Source organism: Sinohyriopsis cumingii, chromosome 3 (genome assembly GCF_028554795.1).
Source record: "Sinohyriopsis cumingii isolate HCF-2022 chromosome 3, ASM2855479v2, whole genome shotgun sequence".
NCBI classification, from domain to species: domain Eukaryota; kingdom Metazoa; phylum Mollusca; class Bivalvia; order Unionida; family Unionidae; genus Sinohyriopsis; species Sinohyriopsis cumingii.
This window is the reverse complement of record NC_142963.1, coordinates 19826598-19843863: the sequence shown is the minus strand read 5'-3', so window position 1 is coordinate 19843863 and position 17266 is coordinate 19826598. Positions and strand designations below refer to the sequence as shown.

The 17266-nt window shown below is 33.5% G+C and overlaps 1 protein-coding gene across 1 annotated transcript in view; it reads left to right on the top strand.

Moving 5' to 3' along the window:
• LOC149802506 (AN1-type zinc finger protein 4-like) overlaps positions 1 to 16961 on the top strand; it is a 75581-nt gene extending 58620 nt beyond the window's left edge. The window contains exon 7 of the mRNA XM_089951749.1: positions 1820 to 16961. Coding sequence (XP_089807875.1) covers positions 1820 to 1955 — 136 coding nt within the window. The 3' untranslated portion in view covers positions 1956 to 16961. The remainder of the gene's footprint in view (positions 1 to 1819) is intronic.
• The last annotated feature ends 305 nt before the right edge of the window (positions 16962 to 17266 follow it).

Sequence of the window (17266 nt, the reverse complement as noted above, 5' to 3'; positions counted from 1 at the left end):
CACTAGTTTGCAAACTTTCTATGAAATTACCCTCATAAACAATAATTTTTTCTCAGGCATTACTTGCAAAGATAGCAAAACCTCAACTTCTTACATCCTAGGAAGTTACATGTATATAAGAACAGCTACCTTTCTAATAGGTGACTTTAGCTGTGCAGGTAATCTTTTGGATGAAATTCGCTTAGGAGTCTATGCATCAGCCAGATGTCTTTGTACGGTCACTGTGATTTTGATGGGACAATCGGTGTTAAGAATAATGAAACCAGCCTGTTCTTAATTTCGGGGCCCCGAGTGGCCAAGTGGTCTAAAGCGCTCACCGTTACGGATCACTGCCATCTCACCTCTGTCTGCGTAGGTTCGAGTCTCGGATTTGGCTAATGTGGTTATGTGAGAAAGCTTGCCAGTAGCTTCTCGTGGGTCGGTGGTTCTTTCCGGGGGTTTTCCGGGTTCTTCCTCCACCATTAATACTGGCCGCCATGTATAGCCTATCTTGTGCTGAAAAATGGCGTTAAGCCCTACAACAACAACAACAACAACTGTTCTTAATTTCCAAGCCCCAACTAATCTCTTCTTTGTTTCCAGGCCCCAACTGATCTCTTCTTAGTTTTCAGGCCCTTTTTTGGGGCAGTGACCAGGACATATCATAAAATGGCTACAATCTGTCATTCAGGCTACTGCCATCAATCAGTACTGATATTTTACACTATATAGTACATGAATGGCATGCACTAGTCCTACTTTTTCAGTCAAGGTACCTCTGGATACTAGTCAGAATGGCTAGTTGGAGCAAAGACTGTCTTCTTGAAATATCAATAGATTTGTGAATTCAGTGGAAACCCATTTGAATCAGCCTTTCAACTCAATGCTGTTAAATTTTAGTTGAAGTTGCATAGTGAATTCTCATGATTTATGATACAGAGTGAATTGCCTCTTTTTCTTTACTATATTTCTGTCACAGGATACATTCTAAACATTTTGTGGAGGTCTTTAGGTTATGCAAGGGTAAAATAGGTTGATTGAAATGGAAAATTAAGTGATACTTACCAAGTTGAAGTTTGATGATAAATAGGAACCACACACCCATACACCCTTCCTGTGTCTCATTTTGTATTCTGTGACCTCTTTACAGCCTGACCAGTCATGTGACCTATGCATCATCATGTTAGATCCTAAGGCTACTTCAGGTTCATTGAAATTATCATCTAACTTTAGCTTGATAAGTATTTAAGTTTCCAATTATCGCCTCTTTGGCAGCCATCTTGAAAATCTTGTTATTGTTTCTCCCCTAAAACAGAAAGTCATAACAACATGAGGTTGTCACATGAAGACTTCTTGTGATGTCTTATTGGTCTTAAATTAAAATGATGGCAATCTGACATCCAATATGACTACTCCGGTGGCCTAGTGGTAAGTGGTCTGCCAAGGTTGTGGGAGGTCATGGGTTCAAACCCCGACCAAGTCATACCAGTGACTTAATAAAAATGGTACTAACAGCTGCTTCGCTAGGCACTCAGCATTAAGAGGTTAGTGTTAGAACTGGTCAGCCTGGTGTCAGGATAATGTGACTGGGTGGGACATCGTGCTACATGTCTGCAGATAGAGGCCTCAGTGCTAGACATCACTATAATCTGCCACACTGCAGACATCATAGCAATATGACTGAAAATTTAATGAAGCTATGTTAAAATTCCAAATTAAAAGTTGTAAAATCTCAGTTCATTCTCCTATGTAGTTTTATCTTTTGTGTATGATTGATCTGACAGTGGACGAATAGATTGCTACATTTTTTATTTTAAAGAAATACTGATTTCTTTTTCAGATGTGGGAATAATTTTTGTGCTACACATCGGTACGCAGAGTCTCATGAATGTACCTTTGATTACAAAACAGAGGGTCGGAAACTATTGGAGCAAAATAATCCTGTTGTCAGTGCACCCAAACTTCCCAAGATCTAAAAACTGGCCAGAGGAATAGAAAATGTATCATATACACTGTTAAACATGTCAGCTAGCTTTTATTCAACAATCAGAAAAGTCACAAAATTGTGAGCTTTTTGAATTAATCATGATTAACAGTCATTAGGTTTTTATTTACTTGAACCACTGTTGTTAATTAAATTAAGTTAATTAGGGTTCATCTTGCAGCAGATGAAGACATTAAGAGTTTTTTTCTAATTAAAGGTTGACTTGTTGGTGAAAAATATAATCAGTTTAAGAGCAGTCAGGAGTGTGATGCTTTGATTTAGATTGGACACTGCCAGATGAGCTGAAATAAGAGTTCTGGTATTTGCATCAATGTATCTGTGGATATGAATTTTGTGACATGCACAGTTTAAATGTTAGAAAGTGAACTTCTTCTTCAAACTGTACAACAGATATAAATTTAATTTGCAAGTATTTGTATAATTACTATCCCAGTTTAAAATTTTTAATTTGAAATAATCAAAGAAATGCACTTAATTCATCCAAAACAGAATCAAATTTTTTAGTCTACTCATTATTCAGATTTATTGAAGACTCATTCAAAGTTGATAACATTTAAAGAATTATAATACAGTTAATTCTAGTTTCAGTGACGAAAATTTGGTTGGATTTAATGTACATACTTTTAAACTTGACACTTATAAAAGAATATTTAAATTTGATGCCAACAGTGTTTTTTTTTCATTGTATACAACTGTGTAAATGACCTTTGTCAACTCACTGCTACAATGACACTGCCTGAAATTTGCTGACCAGGTGTTGCACTTGATTGTACATAGACTAATTAACAGGCAAGACTGCAGATCTGCCTGTTGCTTTCAGATGCAGCCAGGTGTGCACAGCAAATCGTATACTTGCATTGTTAATCAGAGGGTTGATATAATTGTATTATAACAAGGTAGTGCTATTTTTTAAGATTTTTTTTATGGAAATCATATAAGAAAAATATAAACACCATTTATGGTATGATGGTTTGAGTAAAATTGTCAGGATGCATTTGTACAGTGATGAATCTGCTACTGCATATGATCCTGGTCACTAAAAAATAGAAAAAAGAAAACTTATTTTTCTATAAAAAAAATGCCTAAGTTGATACAGTGGCACACTTCATATAACAATAAAATTGCTTGCTGCTAAGTTGGTTGTTTTATTGAGGATTAACTGTATTCATGAACTGTCATCTTTGAAAGTTTGCCTTTAGCAGTTTAAACACACCAAAAAAGCTTGTGCATGTATTCACTTGTTTTAGCTTATCATTGTAACTTTGAAATAAATATTTTGTATTTACTATCAGTATTGTTGACTGAAATAACTGAAAGTACTACAGATCAGTGGTTTTTCATATCATAACAGTAACCATTGAAAGTACATTTAAATTCCTTTTATAAGGTGCGTTGTAGCTATAATATGAACTCTGGTTGAGCTTTTTTGACAGTCATAGTGTTGATATAAGCAATGTTTGATTTGTTTTTATGTATTGTGTACATGGCTTATATAGATGGTAATTAATTGTGATTTTAGATCCATAATTTTAACTCCGTGTTCCAGATATATCTCCTTACCTTGTACATCTTGCAGTAACATGGTAACCATTTTAGTGTCCATTTTTTCACAAGCGACATGATATTATTCCAAGCTTAATAAAAAATTTTTGGTACTGATATTCAACCTATTGATTTTATTCCAAGTTTATACTCCATTTGGATGATGAATTCATCTTTAGGCTGTGGGAGGATTTTGAATTTGTAAGGAAAAATCACAAGTATCACAGTTCAGTGAATTGTATTATATTCTGTTTGCTGTCCTTGGACTGGCCATAAAAATTCATTTTTCTCCCAGTTTTGAGTGCTGATTAATTTTTTATTTTTTTTTGGGATACAGAACAGGGTTGGGTCTCCTTGGATTATCAGGACAAACCAGACACTTGCTAACTAATCATCGTGCATTTTGATTGATGTACTACTGAATCCCATGATGCACTTTAAAATATAAGTGTGGACTTCTCATTCCTTCACATACTTTTAACTATGGGAAAATTCACTGTGCCATCACTAAAGTTATTGGATAACTTGACACTGATGCAAGTTATTATGCATGTGCAGGTATGCAATGAGTAAACATTTAACCAACCATCAAGAAGCATTTTATTTTTATATGTACTAATGACATCGTACACACAGAGAGAATGTGATGTGTTGATGTGGCATAATGTAACAGCACATATTAATCATGTTGGTGTCTGAATTCACACTACCAGAAATTCACTCATCTCTTCTTGTACTTTAACTTGGAAATAGAAGCAAACAATAGGACCCAAATGACAATGCAGTTGAGAATTTTGCTGTGAAGAATCCAACATTTGTGATGTTATGCAATGCTCATCCATTTTCTTGGTCGAGATTTTTTTCACTAAGATTTCTTTTTGATAAGCTGAAGTGAACTTTAAATAATTTATAGAGGTCTGAGAAGAAAATTAATGATCTACATAATGGATGCAATTTTGATTCCAGTTCCATTTAAAAGAAATATACAGTTTAACTTAATAGCTGAATATATATAACTAATACTGCTGATTACTAAATTGTTTAGCTGTCATTTATGTTCTTAATTTTTTTTTTAATACTTCAAGAATTATTGTTACTCAACATCATGTCCAGTTTCACTGGAAACCATCCAGTATGACACACTGACAGTATAAATCTGATGGGCTGAAGAATGACATGATGATTGTTGATAAACATTATGAACACTTCTGATTATAAGCAGAAACTCCTATAGCTGCTACAAAACATCTCATTTCTTGTGTATCACAAAAAAGGGTTTGGATGAAAAATGTATAAATGGCTTAGCTGTCCAAATACCTTCGATCCTACTCTTCTGCTGTATAATGTATAAATGGCTTAGCTGTCCAAATACCTTCGATCCTACTCTTCCACTGTATAATTTGTCCACAATTTTTTAAGGTGTTCTTAACATTTTGTCATATTCTTCACTAGTTCACAAACAAGCACTTTGGAGGAATTAGCACAGATGGTATTACTTGTTAGATTTTGCATGGGATTGTAGTGCTAGCCATGGCATCAGTTAATCCACAAGAAGCACATGGTTACTATTATTAGACATGGTAATCCCTGTTTTTTGCTGGTTTTTTTTTCTATATTGACAGCTAGTTGTGTTAGATCTCGACGAAAGGATAATAACAAAGAAGAAAAAATTTCAATCTAAAGTTTAATATTTGTAAAATATTCAAGTTTTTACTTGTATCTCAGCTGAACTTTGCTTTAAATTTTTCAGATTCATCCTGTTCAGTTCATAAGTTTTCAACTTTATGAGAAGTCAGGATGCATGTAACAGGTTGTACAGTCAATGTAAGCATTAATAAATTGTAATATACAGTAGCAGAATAAAATCTCACATAAGTTTGGAGATGTTTCATGATAAGGTCCAACAAATATTGTCCTAAGAGCCCTGGGTCTGCCAAAATGAAGGGCTACCATGTGTTAAATTCATGTAGTTTGTTGGGCTTTTTCATTATTTCAACAGGGTTTTTTTTCATTCCAATTTTACAATGTTTTGAAAAGGAGTATAATCATTTATAATTGTAGCTACATTTAATAATCTTATATTCAAATGCCTTCTTTACACTACTGAATTTAAGCTGGGCTGCTGTTTCTTTTTTTAAAGGGTAACCTACTTGGCTACTGAACTTAAGATAGACTTGGTGAATTTAAGCTAGACTCAGGATGCATGCTTAGACCATGACAATGCGGTTTGTTCAGCTTAGCATCTTGAATGATATCTAAGACTGTAGCTCAGTGAATTCGCATGAGCCACTCAAAATACACCTGAAGATACAGAATTCATTTCACACAACAATGATTTTAATGCCATTTATATCAACATACAGAGCAACACTTTTCAGTCTGTATATCATAAAAAAGAGTGGTCTTTGTAAATGGAACCAGCCAGTAATAAATTTGACATATGTTATAAATATCTTATTTTGTGTTTTTCTTTGTTCCAGGTTTCATTATATAATAACCTGTGCTAAGAGCTCTTATGTCTACCATTGTGTCATTGACTGCATTTGTTGTCTTGTATGATGAAATGCATAACTAGATTATGAAAAGGACCAGCAGCATTATCAGGTTACTGGTCCTGTGGGCTTGCAGGATTTTTTGGGGGCAAGTTTTACACACTGTCTAGGCTACAGTTTATTTTCTGGTAGCCTGCTGGACTACTGAATTTAAGCTAGAACTACCAGGTGTTTTTTTATGGTAGATTGGTAGCCTGCTGGAGTGCCACCTGATTTTGAAATTTGTTGGATTGTGCATAATTATATTTTGAAAAATAGGGATATAAATATTGTGCATGCATAGTATTATTAGTGCTATTGAAAGTAAAAAAGAAGCATAAAGATGGATGTAGAAAATATATGAAATGAAAAGGGTACAACAGTGCGAGACAATTCTTTTCCAATCAATGTATATTTACAGCCTTTGAATCTTCGATTGTTTTGCTAGCTCCAGAACTCATTGCATATTTCACACTTAGTTACCAGCTTTCTAGCCATATACACAATGTTGGGTACTTTTATTTTAGCATTTATTTTAAGTAATGGATCATTATCACTGTTGCCATCTTTTTTGCACTGTGTAATTATGTTATGAGATGCATGTTCTTCTTGTGAAGGGCTTGCTCTCTTTGGAGATTCCATTGCTACTAACGTCTTGTAACATTTGACTTGAATCTAATTTGTCTTCATCGACATCAAAGAGATCTCTTCAAGAAGATGTGTTGTTTGTTGAGTGTTTTTTTTAGCTCGTTTGATTTTATGTATAGGAGTTTTAGCTTTACTGGATGTAAGCCTATTTTGCTGAGGATATGATTTTTCATCCATTGTGCATCATCTTCCATATGTCTTGCATCATCCATTCGTATTTGCTATATTTAACTTCATAGAAACCATCTGCCCAATTTGCACATATTTTTTACAGGGAGCATACTGGCATTTTTATGACATTTAAAATTTGTTCAGTTGACACGAAATCATCAGAAGTGTTGCTGCAATTGGTAAAAATGTAAAAACTATTAAACCACTTCTTAAACACTGTTCAACAGAATTCAACCAAGTTTGATAGATGGCATAGATGGTTTTCATATTTGTACAAATTATGCCAATTTACCATCAAATATGGCCAGCATTACTAAAACCAGAAAACACTTATAATGATGTAAAGAGCCATTCAACAGACTGGCCTCAATTTGACAGCATCCCAGCACAGTGGCCTTTATAATGTGTACATGTGATGCAGATCCACTGTCAGATGTAGCTGTTATTACTAAAATTATAAAAACCAATCCAAAGTCACTTAAAAATGTTGGTTAAATATCCATTCCAAAATAAAGTTCAATAAATTGAAAATATGGGGGAAATATTATCCCATCCCACTTGTGCTTAAAATAACAGTTGAATGACTATAGAATCCTTATGCCAAGCACACAAAGAAAAGGGTGAGTGAATTTTCAGATATGACAAAGTACTTAAAATCAGAAAGCCTGCATACTGATACATGGCACTTTGTAACTCACTAGTGATTTTTCAAGGCCGGTCTTCCTTTTCCTTAGTGTTGACTGTCACCAGTCTGTCAATTTGCTCAAATTTTTTTATTGCTTCTCCTTTTTCTTAACTACATGGAGGATTGCATCAAAACTTGACTTGCGTATTTCATCCTAAGGTCTATGCATTTATTGATCATCCCCCAAAAACATTATTTACATAACTCAAATGGTTCACAATATATGACAGGATAGATTTTCACTTTGAAGTACTTTTATATAAATGTCTACATGGAATTGCACCAGAGTATCTTCAGGACTTATTCAGGGCTTTTTCAATGTTGACAATACCAGCTGAGATCATTATCACATGGAAACCTTCTAGCACCAAAACCAAGAACAGAGCAATTTAAAAAGAGCTTCCAGTACTCTGGTACAGTTCTGTGGAACAAGCTTCCACTACATGTAAAATCTGTTGAAAATATTAGAGTATTTAAGAAGAGATATCAAGAGCATGTAAATGTTTCTAATAGATAATGGAATTTAGTATTTTAATACTAAACATGTTAAAATAAAAAGTAATTATTGCTATCTTCATATAATGTGCATTTTTATACTCTCCTTAAGAGGGCCTCAAGGGAGAATAGTCCTTGACTAATGAGTCACCCTCTGTAAATAAAGTAGTATTATTATTATTATTAGTTGATCCTAAATGAAAATGGTGCCACTCAGACATCCATATGGTAACAACAGTGGCCGTCTCAAAAATCTTGTTATCACTGCCCAGTGATAATTTCTACATGAGGCTGTCACTAAAAGATTTTTTATGATGTGTTGGTCCTAAATATAAATGGTGACACATGGGCATCCAAAATGGCCATATTGAAGTCCTTGTTTTCACTTCTCTGATGAATGAAAATTCACATCAACATGGCTTTTTTGCCAGAAGACACTTTATGATGTCTGTTTGGTCATAAATGAGTTTTCAAAGCAGACATCCTTAATACATGTAATAGGCAGTATCAGTTTTGATTCCAACACAATTATAAATTTACTAGTGTTTGGATTACAAGAGAGCTTATAATTATGAACAGTATCAATTAATAATTTTCAGTGACTTTTTTGTGGGATTTCTCAGGGTTGAAAAATATATGCAAAGAATTTATTTAAAATATCAATTGCTTTAGTCTGTTGGATATAGGAAAAGAGTCTGTTACAGTGAGCTAGGTTTTCGTACATCGATAATTATAGATTGGTATTCATGTACAATAACACTTTAAAAAATCAAGCATTTACATAAAGTGCTTGCCTTTACCAATCACTGCCATATCACCTCTGTCTGCATGGGTTCGAGTCGTAAGTTTGGCCAATGTGGGTATGTTAGAAAGCTTGCTAGTAGCTTCCTGTGGGTTGGTAGTTCTGTGGGGTTGATCCTCCACCAGTTGTACTGGCTGCCATGTATAGCCTATCTGGTGCTGAGAAATGGTGTTAAAGCCCAAAGCAGTAACAATATTTACTCATAATAATCAGCCTGTCCAAGGTTATCAGTTGTGTTCATTACAAACTTGTATTAACTTCATTTTTGTAAATCAGTGAATGAATTTGACACATTAGTTTTGCTCTTTGCAAAAGAAATGTATTTACCTCACAGAGGTCATGTATTTTTGGTCTGGGAATATTCCATTCAACTGCTTAAAGTATTCCAAGTCTGGGAATATTCCATTCAACTGCTTAAAGATTTCTAAGGCTGGGAATATTCTAGTTATCTAGTGCAGATTTGCAGTATCTTGTTTATAATTAAATCCCATTTGTTTTGGTGTTTCATGGCACAGTGTAGTATAGCTGGGTAGTGTAGGGGCAATTGAATAAATTGCCTTGTCTAATCATGCACCTTGATAGCATGCCAGGGATGAGCCATTATTGGATTCAAACCCTCACCCTTTTGGTCATGAGTTAGGCATGTTAACTGCTGACCATTAAATCTGAAATGGTCACTGTAACTGACTTTTTTTCCCAGGTAACATTTTCAATAAATTCTATGTATATGATAATGCTTTACAACTGTTTTATATACATGTATGTATGCCCGAGTAATTTCTTTTCTTTTTTTTCAATACAAATATCAGTTGATGCTATATGTTAGAAAAGTTCAAGCAAAAATAACAGACTAATTATATGCATTACTTAGAACTTAAATTACACATTTTTTGGACACTTTGTTAATTTGAATTAATCACACAAGAAAGTTCAATTTCAGCTTTATCAGCATAGAACACAAATTAATTTTACATTTTGCCATTTATTATGAGTTTTTAATTCTTTTGATCACTAGATAATCCTTTACATTTTTATTAGTTGTTGAATTTGTTAAAGAAATTTTTTTCTAAGCCAGTTGAAGTACCTATTTCAGGCACTGAGATTATACTAAAGAAATTGATGAAGCACCCATATATAGTATTGTTGGAAGAAAATTGGATTCCATTGAAATAGTTTTCATTGGCGTAAAATTTACTTATATGATGAATTGAAAATAATTCTCAGCTTTAGCATCAACAAGCTTTGACCATACTGTGATAAAAAGAAAGACAAGGAGCATCAACAAATCTAAGAAACTCTGTCTTCATAAAAATTACCTTAATAGCCAAAATACTACCTCATAGAGTCATCAGACTTCAAAGAAACTTGTGGAATGGCTTTGAAGTTTTTATTTCATTTTTGGTTACAGATCTCCTTAAGCCTAGACATTTGACAGCGAAACAGCTGCTTTTGTTAATAGATATACAGGGTGAAGTATAGTAAGTCAAAATTCATATCTGCATAAGTAATTCATGTAGTAAATTGCTGATCTAGAAAACAGATGGCTACATTTTGTTTTCCAGGAGAAAGAAACAAAAATGTTCCAAGTTGATAATGAAAATGTTTATTTGGTAATGTGTTAATGTTTGCAAACATAATAAACATAATCTATTATTGCAGTGGGCTAAAATAAAATAAAAAATCTGACTAAACAGAAATTGCCTTTAAAAGAAATAATGAGAAAAGCATTACTTCATACTTTGTTGTCGTTAGATCATTACCAAGTCCAAAGGAAATGCTGAAGAACTTGAAATGGTCATGCTTCTGTTGAAATGAGTTTGGTGTTCTTATATGCATACAACATGAACACTGGAACTAATGGAGGTTTCAGGATCAGGTTTAAATGTCTTAAAGCACATCAAAAACAAGTAGGTTATTTATTGCTGCAGCAGTTGGAATAAAATGCCTTGTCCAGGGACACGTAATTGTAACCAGCCCGGGCTGATTCAATGTTAGGTTTCAAACCTGTATCCTTTTGGTTTTAAGTTGAGAACACTTGACACTAAACCACCACAGCTCCAGCTTCCATTAGTTGTTTCTGATGACCTGAAGTAGTGTACATTGAGCCTGTTCTAAATACCAAGCCTTCAGAGGGTTTCAGGACATGTAACTGTGTTACTTTTTTGTTGTTGTTGAGTACATGTTTCTATTTTTTAAAAAAGGTAAATCTTGTGAAATTCAAGAGCTTTGACAAAAAAAATTTATCGTGATAATGGAGTGTGGTATGACATGTTTATTTTATTGAGATAATGGAGTGTGGTATGACTTGTTTATTATAATCTCATTAGTGTCCCTGACAAATTCTTAGCGTAAGGAGTCGTATAAGACTCACAAATGAAAATATTGAAGAGATGAAAAATAGCACTCGTCTAGAGTACAAGAAAGATTGAGACCCTTTAGTATTTGTGTATTTGAATGCCTGCCATTTTGATGCAAGATCCATTGTTTGTACTTGTGGTGAAACTGTTGGTGGAGGCAGATTAAACCCATAAAATTATTAATGACATGAAGAGGAAATGTTACGTAATGGGACATAGTGTGCCAATGTTACGTAATGGGGACATAGTGTGTCAACGTTACGTAATGGGGACATAGTGTGTCATTGTTACTTAATGGGGACATAGTGTCAATGTTACGTAATGGGGACATAGTGTGTCAGTGTTACATAATGGGGACATAGAGCATCATTGTTACATAATGGGGACATAGTGTCAATGTTATGTAATGGGGACATTGTGTGTCATCAAAATGATTAGTAGTCAGCAGCATTTACATCACATGAAGTATATTACTGATAATTGAAAATGGAACGACACATTCCCATCTAGTCTCATATATACTATGTCTGATATAGTGATATTTACATATAATGAATGTAGGATTTCCATGAGCATTATTATCTCAGAGTTTATTTTTCTTAAGTAATGTGACAGTTTCCAAGTAATTTGAGTTGTAGTCCTAAATCTTATACTTCAGGCATTGCATATTGTGGACAGTTGCTTAGAAAATCAAAGATGCAGTGTGTTTTGGCAACCGTGATATGTATTGTGTAAAGATATCTGTGATATATCTATGCGTGTTTGCATGTTAGTTTGATCAGTGTGTATCTTCTGTTAACTAATCCATTGTAAGAATTTGCATAGTGTGCTGTGTGAAATCATGTCTGTAGATTAAATAAATTGATGAAATAAAGAAAATTTAGATAACTTGTGTGGTGTAGTGAATCATAATTTTATTATAACAAAAGATAAGCATGAGTGCCATAAGGTAATATGAATGTAGGATTTGTTCAATAATATGTATTCAGGTAAAGTGTTTTGATTGAGTTAAGTCTGCATTGATTTTCTTGAGCACAGAATGATAAGCAGTAGGAAAGATACAGAATAAATTGAACTTCAGGTTTAAATTTATTTGAAGTTAAAGGTATATCGACTGAAATAAATAGACTTTAAACTTAATATATAGGTCAGGATGTTAGCCACTTAATAATGTATGATCATAAATGCATGTATGTTACAGCAAAAGACACAGGGGCCTTGAAATTAGTTCGGTATATAGATATAATTCTTTGAGGGGTGGTTGCAAATCGTAAATATTTTAAGGATGACTGTCATAGTCAATTTTCAAAGGTCACTCTGGCTTTATAGTAGTTGCCTCACATTAAAAAAAAGTGTTTTACATCCCTGACTAAATACTTCCAGAGTCTGCGGAAAGGACATCTGTGATACAACTTTATAATGTGATAGATGTTCTCATGGGTCAAATCAAACTCATCCTCTTCCATAACTCCTTGGGGTCCCGAGTGGTCTAAAGCGCTCGCCGTTACGGATCACTGCCATCTCACCTCTGTCTGCGTGAGTTCGAGTCCAGCCTCGGCTAACGTTGGTACATGAGAAAGCCTGCCAGTAGCTTCTTGTGGGTCAGTGGTTCTTCCCGGGGTTTTCCAGGGTTCTTCCTTCACCAATTATACTGGCCACCATGTATAGCCTATCTCGTGCTGAAAATGGCGTTAAACCCTACAAAAACCACCATAACTCCTTGCATAATTTGTTGAGGTTTATTTCCGTTTATAACATATTTTTACAACACATGCACTTTAAGTTGTTGTGTATTTATCTATGTCTATAACACACTTGGCTACAAACCTATTGACCCTGGTCTCTCATGGCATATTCTACAGCAGATCAGGATATCCTCTTTTTCAGTATGCCAAATTACTGCCTGCTCACCAAAGCAGATATTTTAGCAACATAAAATTGTCAAAAGTCTTGCAACTCACTTTCAGATATTCTTAACTTCTAGTTCCAAAGAATTGTTTCATTTGAAAGTGTAAGTAAAGATTTGAGATTAAATTGTCAACTGTGGTTCTTTAAATCTGTCATCATTCCCCATTTAATTATTTGGCATTCGACTGAATATCTGGAAAAATAATAAAAAACCAAAGAGATTCCGTATTTATAAGAAGAGTCATCATTCAATTCAGTCTACTCCAGAACCATCTTAGTTGAAGCATTAGTTCACAGCCAGTACAGCTCTTGATATGGCATTCTTTGGTTCTTGAAATGGCGTGTTTTAGGACAAATATTTAGCATTCAGAGCTTTTATATGTGTCATTATTTATATGTATAATGATAATTAATTAACAACTGGTTATGACTATAATTCAGAATTATGCATTGACTGTGCTCTTTTGAATTGTATGCATAAACTAATTTCTTCTAAATTCAGCACATGTATATCTGGTCTTTCAGTCAAGAAGTTGAACACGACTGTTTAGCAAAGTACAGGATACTGACCATTCTGTTATTTTGGTTAATTTAACTCACTGATCTGCTTGCTCAAAATGTTAATTAAAACAGACCTTTATCTGACATGATGGATCTGGGACTGCTGTTTTTGCATTTGTGTATGTGTAATGCCGAATTAAATGTAAAAACTTGTTTAAAATTCAAAACACTAACATACACAATATAATTATATAGTTTAATCTCACTAATCCAACTATTGAATAAAACATGAGAATGATGTTAGTTAATATCTGCAGAGAGCTGGCCTGCAGATCATGAGAGCTTGAGTTTCCTTTATCAGCCAATCAGAAATGCCCTTTCAGAAATGATGTCATTTATGATTGGTTGAGACAAAATCTCCAGCTCAGTGCAAGAATTTTATAATTTCCAAACCAGATCATTAATTCACTTGTCGGATTACAGATTAGTGGAAATGTCAGTCTGATTAATGAAAAGAGACTGTGCTCAGGTTCTTGAAAGTTGTAAAGGTTTTGTTGTTTGGTACACAAATTTGATTGCAAGAAGAAAATCTAAATGAAATATCCATAGATGAAGCTGCCATACAAAAAGTAAAATTTAATGGCTATTTTGCTGAGGTAGCTATATAATCAGAGGTTAATAAGTAAATAACATTTGGTATGAAATTTAATAATAGCTTGTTTTAATTTGCATGTATTATATATCAATGTGTCCTCACAGTTTTCAATTATATGTGTTTTTACAAGTAGGTATAATATGTTTAATACTTTTAAATTAGATAATATTTTTCATATTTGAAATTGATTAACCTATTAATTAGAAATTTAATTTATGTCTATATTGATAACAATATCATACAGTAGAGAGAAATAATTATTATTTCATTATGCTCACATAATTTTTTTCATGTGATGAAGGGCACAGTCAAATTTCTGCCAGTTTTTTTTCTGTAACAAGTTAAACAAATTTGTTCTCAGTACTTGAGCATCAGTATCAAACACTAGGGACAAATAATTGTGAATATTTCATTATGTTCATATTTCATATTTTAAAAGTGATAAATGGTAGTCAAATTTCTGCAGGTTATTTCTGTAACAAAAGTTAAAGCTGTGCCCATTACTTGAATATCACAATGATATAAAGGTGGCTTGTGGTACAAGTTAGAATTTATCTGTGATTGAAAGCTAATAGCAAGTGAGTAGCATTCCCTCACTTTGTGATAGAAGTTTCCCATTGGTATTTTTCGTATTGCATCATATTGATCTCATTATTGTATATCAGTTATATATGTAATTACATTAAACTGTATAGAACTAATACAAAATACATGTCAAGCTTTGAAACAAGTTTTTACCCTAATATGTTGCATGCCATATTTTTCTCAAGAAAATGTGAGGACAAGTGCATTGTGGGGTGGAAGGGGGGTGGGCTTATAATTAGGCATGGGATTATTATCTGATAGATATGGTAGTAACACTTCAAATGTCAAACTATGTTGTAATTGCACTTCTGAATTTCAGTTGAGAAGGATGTGATGCAGTTGTTACAAGACTATACCATGTTACAAGACTATACCATGTTACAATGACAACTGGAATATAGTTTGTTAACCCATCCTCCATTTCTTGTCAGCAAGAACAGTTCTTTGCAGGTCATAGAAAAAAAAATGCATTTAACCAGTTAATCGTTTGTTTTTTTTAATGCAAATATCTTCCAATAAAAGGGGCTAATTTCAATAACGGTCGGTCAAAACTTGATTTGGTCAAGTAAAATTGGTCCTTACTCGGGTATGATTCGCTCTAATATCACCTTGCAGCTATCCACAAGTGACTCTTGATACCAGATTGATTATTGATCATAATTTTTCGTCTTATTAGCTGCAGGGGGAGTAGACATTTTCAGACCCTGACAGTTGGATTTTATCAAAGTTCCACTAGCTCTACCAATTATTGTTTTTATGAAACTTAATATCTATACTTGCATTTCCTACCAGTCAGTTTCAGAACTTGTGCTTTACATTTTTGGGGGGCTTTAACTTGTCTCAAAGCAAAAGTTTTTAATTAAGATTTTTTTTTTTGCTTACAAATTTTCATATTTGAAATAATTTGTTTTGCAAGTTGGTTTCTCCCCATGTTCATATGGAATTGATGTGTAATTGATTGAAAACCCCATTTTAATGAAATTCATGACAATTTTTACTTCATTATGTTTGGTGTCTTAGTTAATTTTTATTGGCATTTATAATCTAATGTTGATTTGCTGTTACTTAGAATTCATTTAATTGGTACATGTATTTGTAAAGGTTACCTTGAAGTCAGTCATAGGTCAGATAGCTGTGATAATTTAGACATTTAGTGTACTTTCTTGTACAAAATAATAGTAGAGCTATATTTGTTTTTTATGTACTGATCTACCAGGACATTGATTAAAGTATTGAGAATACTAATGGTTTGATGGGTTACATAAAATCAAATGGATAAACACACATATATTGCTATACCTGGTCCTTTTTTACTAGTGTAAAAATACTGGGCTAAAGCTGAATAATTTCTCAAATTTCTATCCTTTGTATGTTACAAGAGAAATTATGTTAATATTTGAAACATTAGTTGAGGAATATTGATTTATTGTGGCAATTTCTTTATTTTTTATATAAAAAAAATCAATTTACAATATCCAAGGGAATTATGAAAGGCCATTGGTTTTTAACTGTTACTAGTTTTAGTAAAATCAAAAAGTTGGTTTCTATTACTGTATTAGTAATAGAATGGATATTGTGCCATAAGCATAAAATCCCCACAAGCCCAAAATATCAAGAAAGACAAATATGACAAAGTAGGTTTGTTGTTGATATAGAATCAAACCATTAAAGAGAGAGAGAGAGAGAGAGAGAGAGAGAGGTGAACAATATAAAGTAAAGCATGAGTGAAAAATAAGTCTCAAACCCAGTGGCTGTAGTTTGAAAGACAATATTTGAGACTGGGTAAAGATTATGAGTAAATGATTCATCAGAGTTACAGTAGGTTAAGTATGTATGGAATGTAATAGATGTGCACATGTAAAATCCATTAAATTAATTCATACTCATGTGAATGAAAGTTTCAAAAGAATGGTGACTTGAACCTCTTGTACATGTGGTTTTGGCCCCTACCCCCCCCCCAACAACACGATGCACAGTTAAAATCCCTTGCAGTAAATGAAAGAGACCAGTTTGGTCTCTTAAATGACAACTATTATTAGCTATAAATGCAGTGTTTGCACAAATAATCAGTGTGAAAAATAAAGAATTTAAATGCTTTATCATGTGTGGTTTTCCTTCCAGACCAGGCTAGGAGAGCATGTATTGGTTTTCCTTCCAGACCAGGCTAGGAGAGCATGTATTGGTTTTCCTTCCAGACCAGGCTAGGAGAGCATTTTAAGTTTTAAATACAGTATACATAATAATATCTTTTAATTGTGCAGCATCAATAGATAATGTAAAATTTGAAATATTTGTGGAGAACTTTAGTGTGTAACAAATAGCCATGAATTTTGATTTGGTTTTAATTCCAACAATGCAACCTCATGAAATGTTATCCCCACAAAAGTTTTTGTTTACTGCCA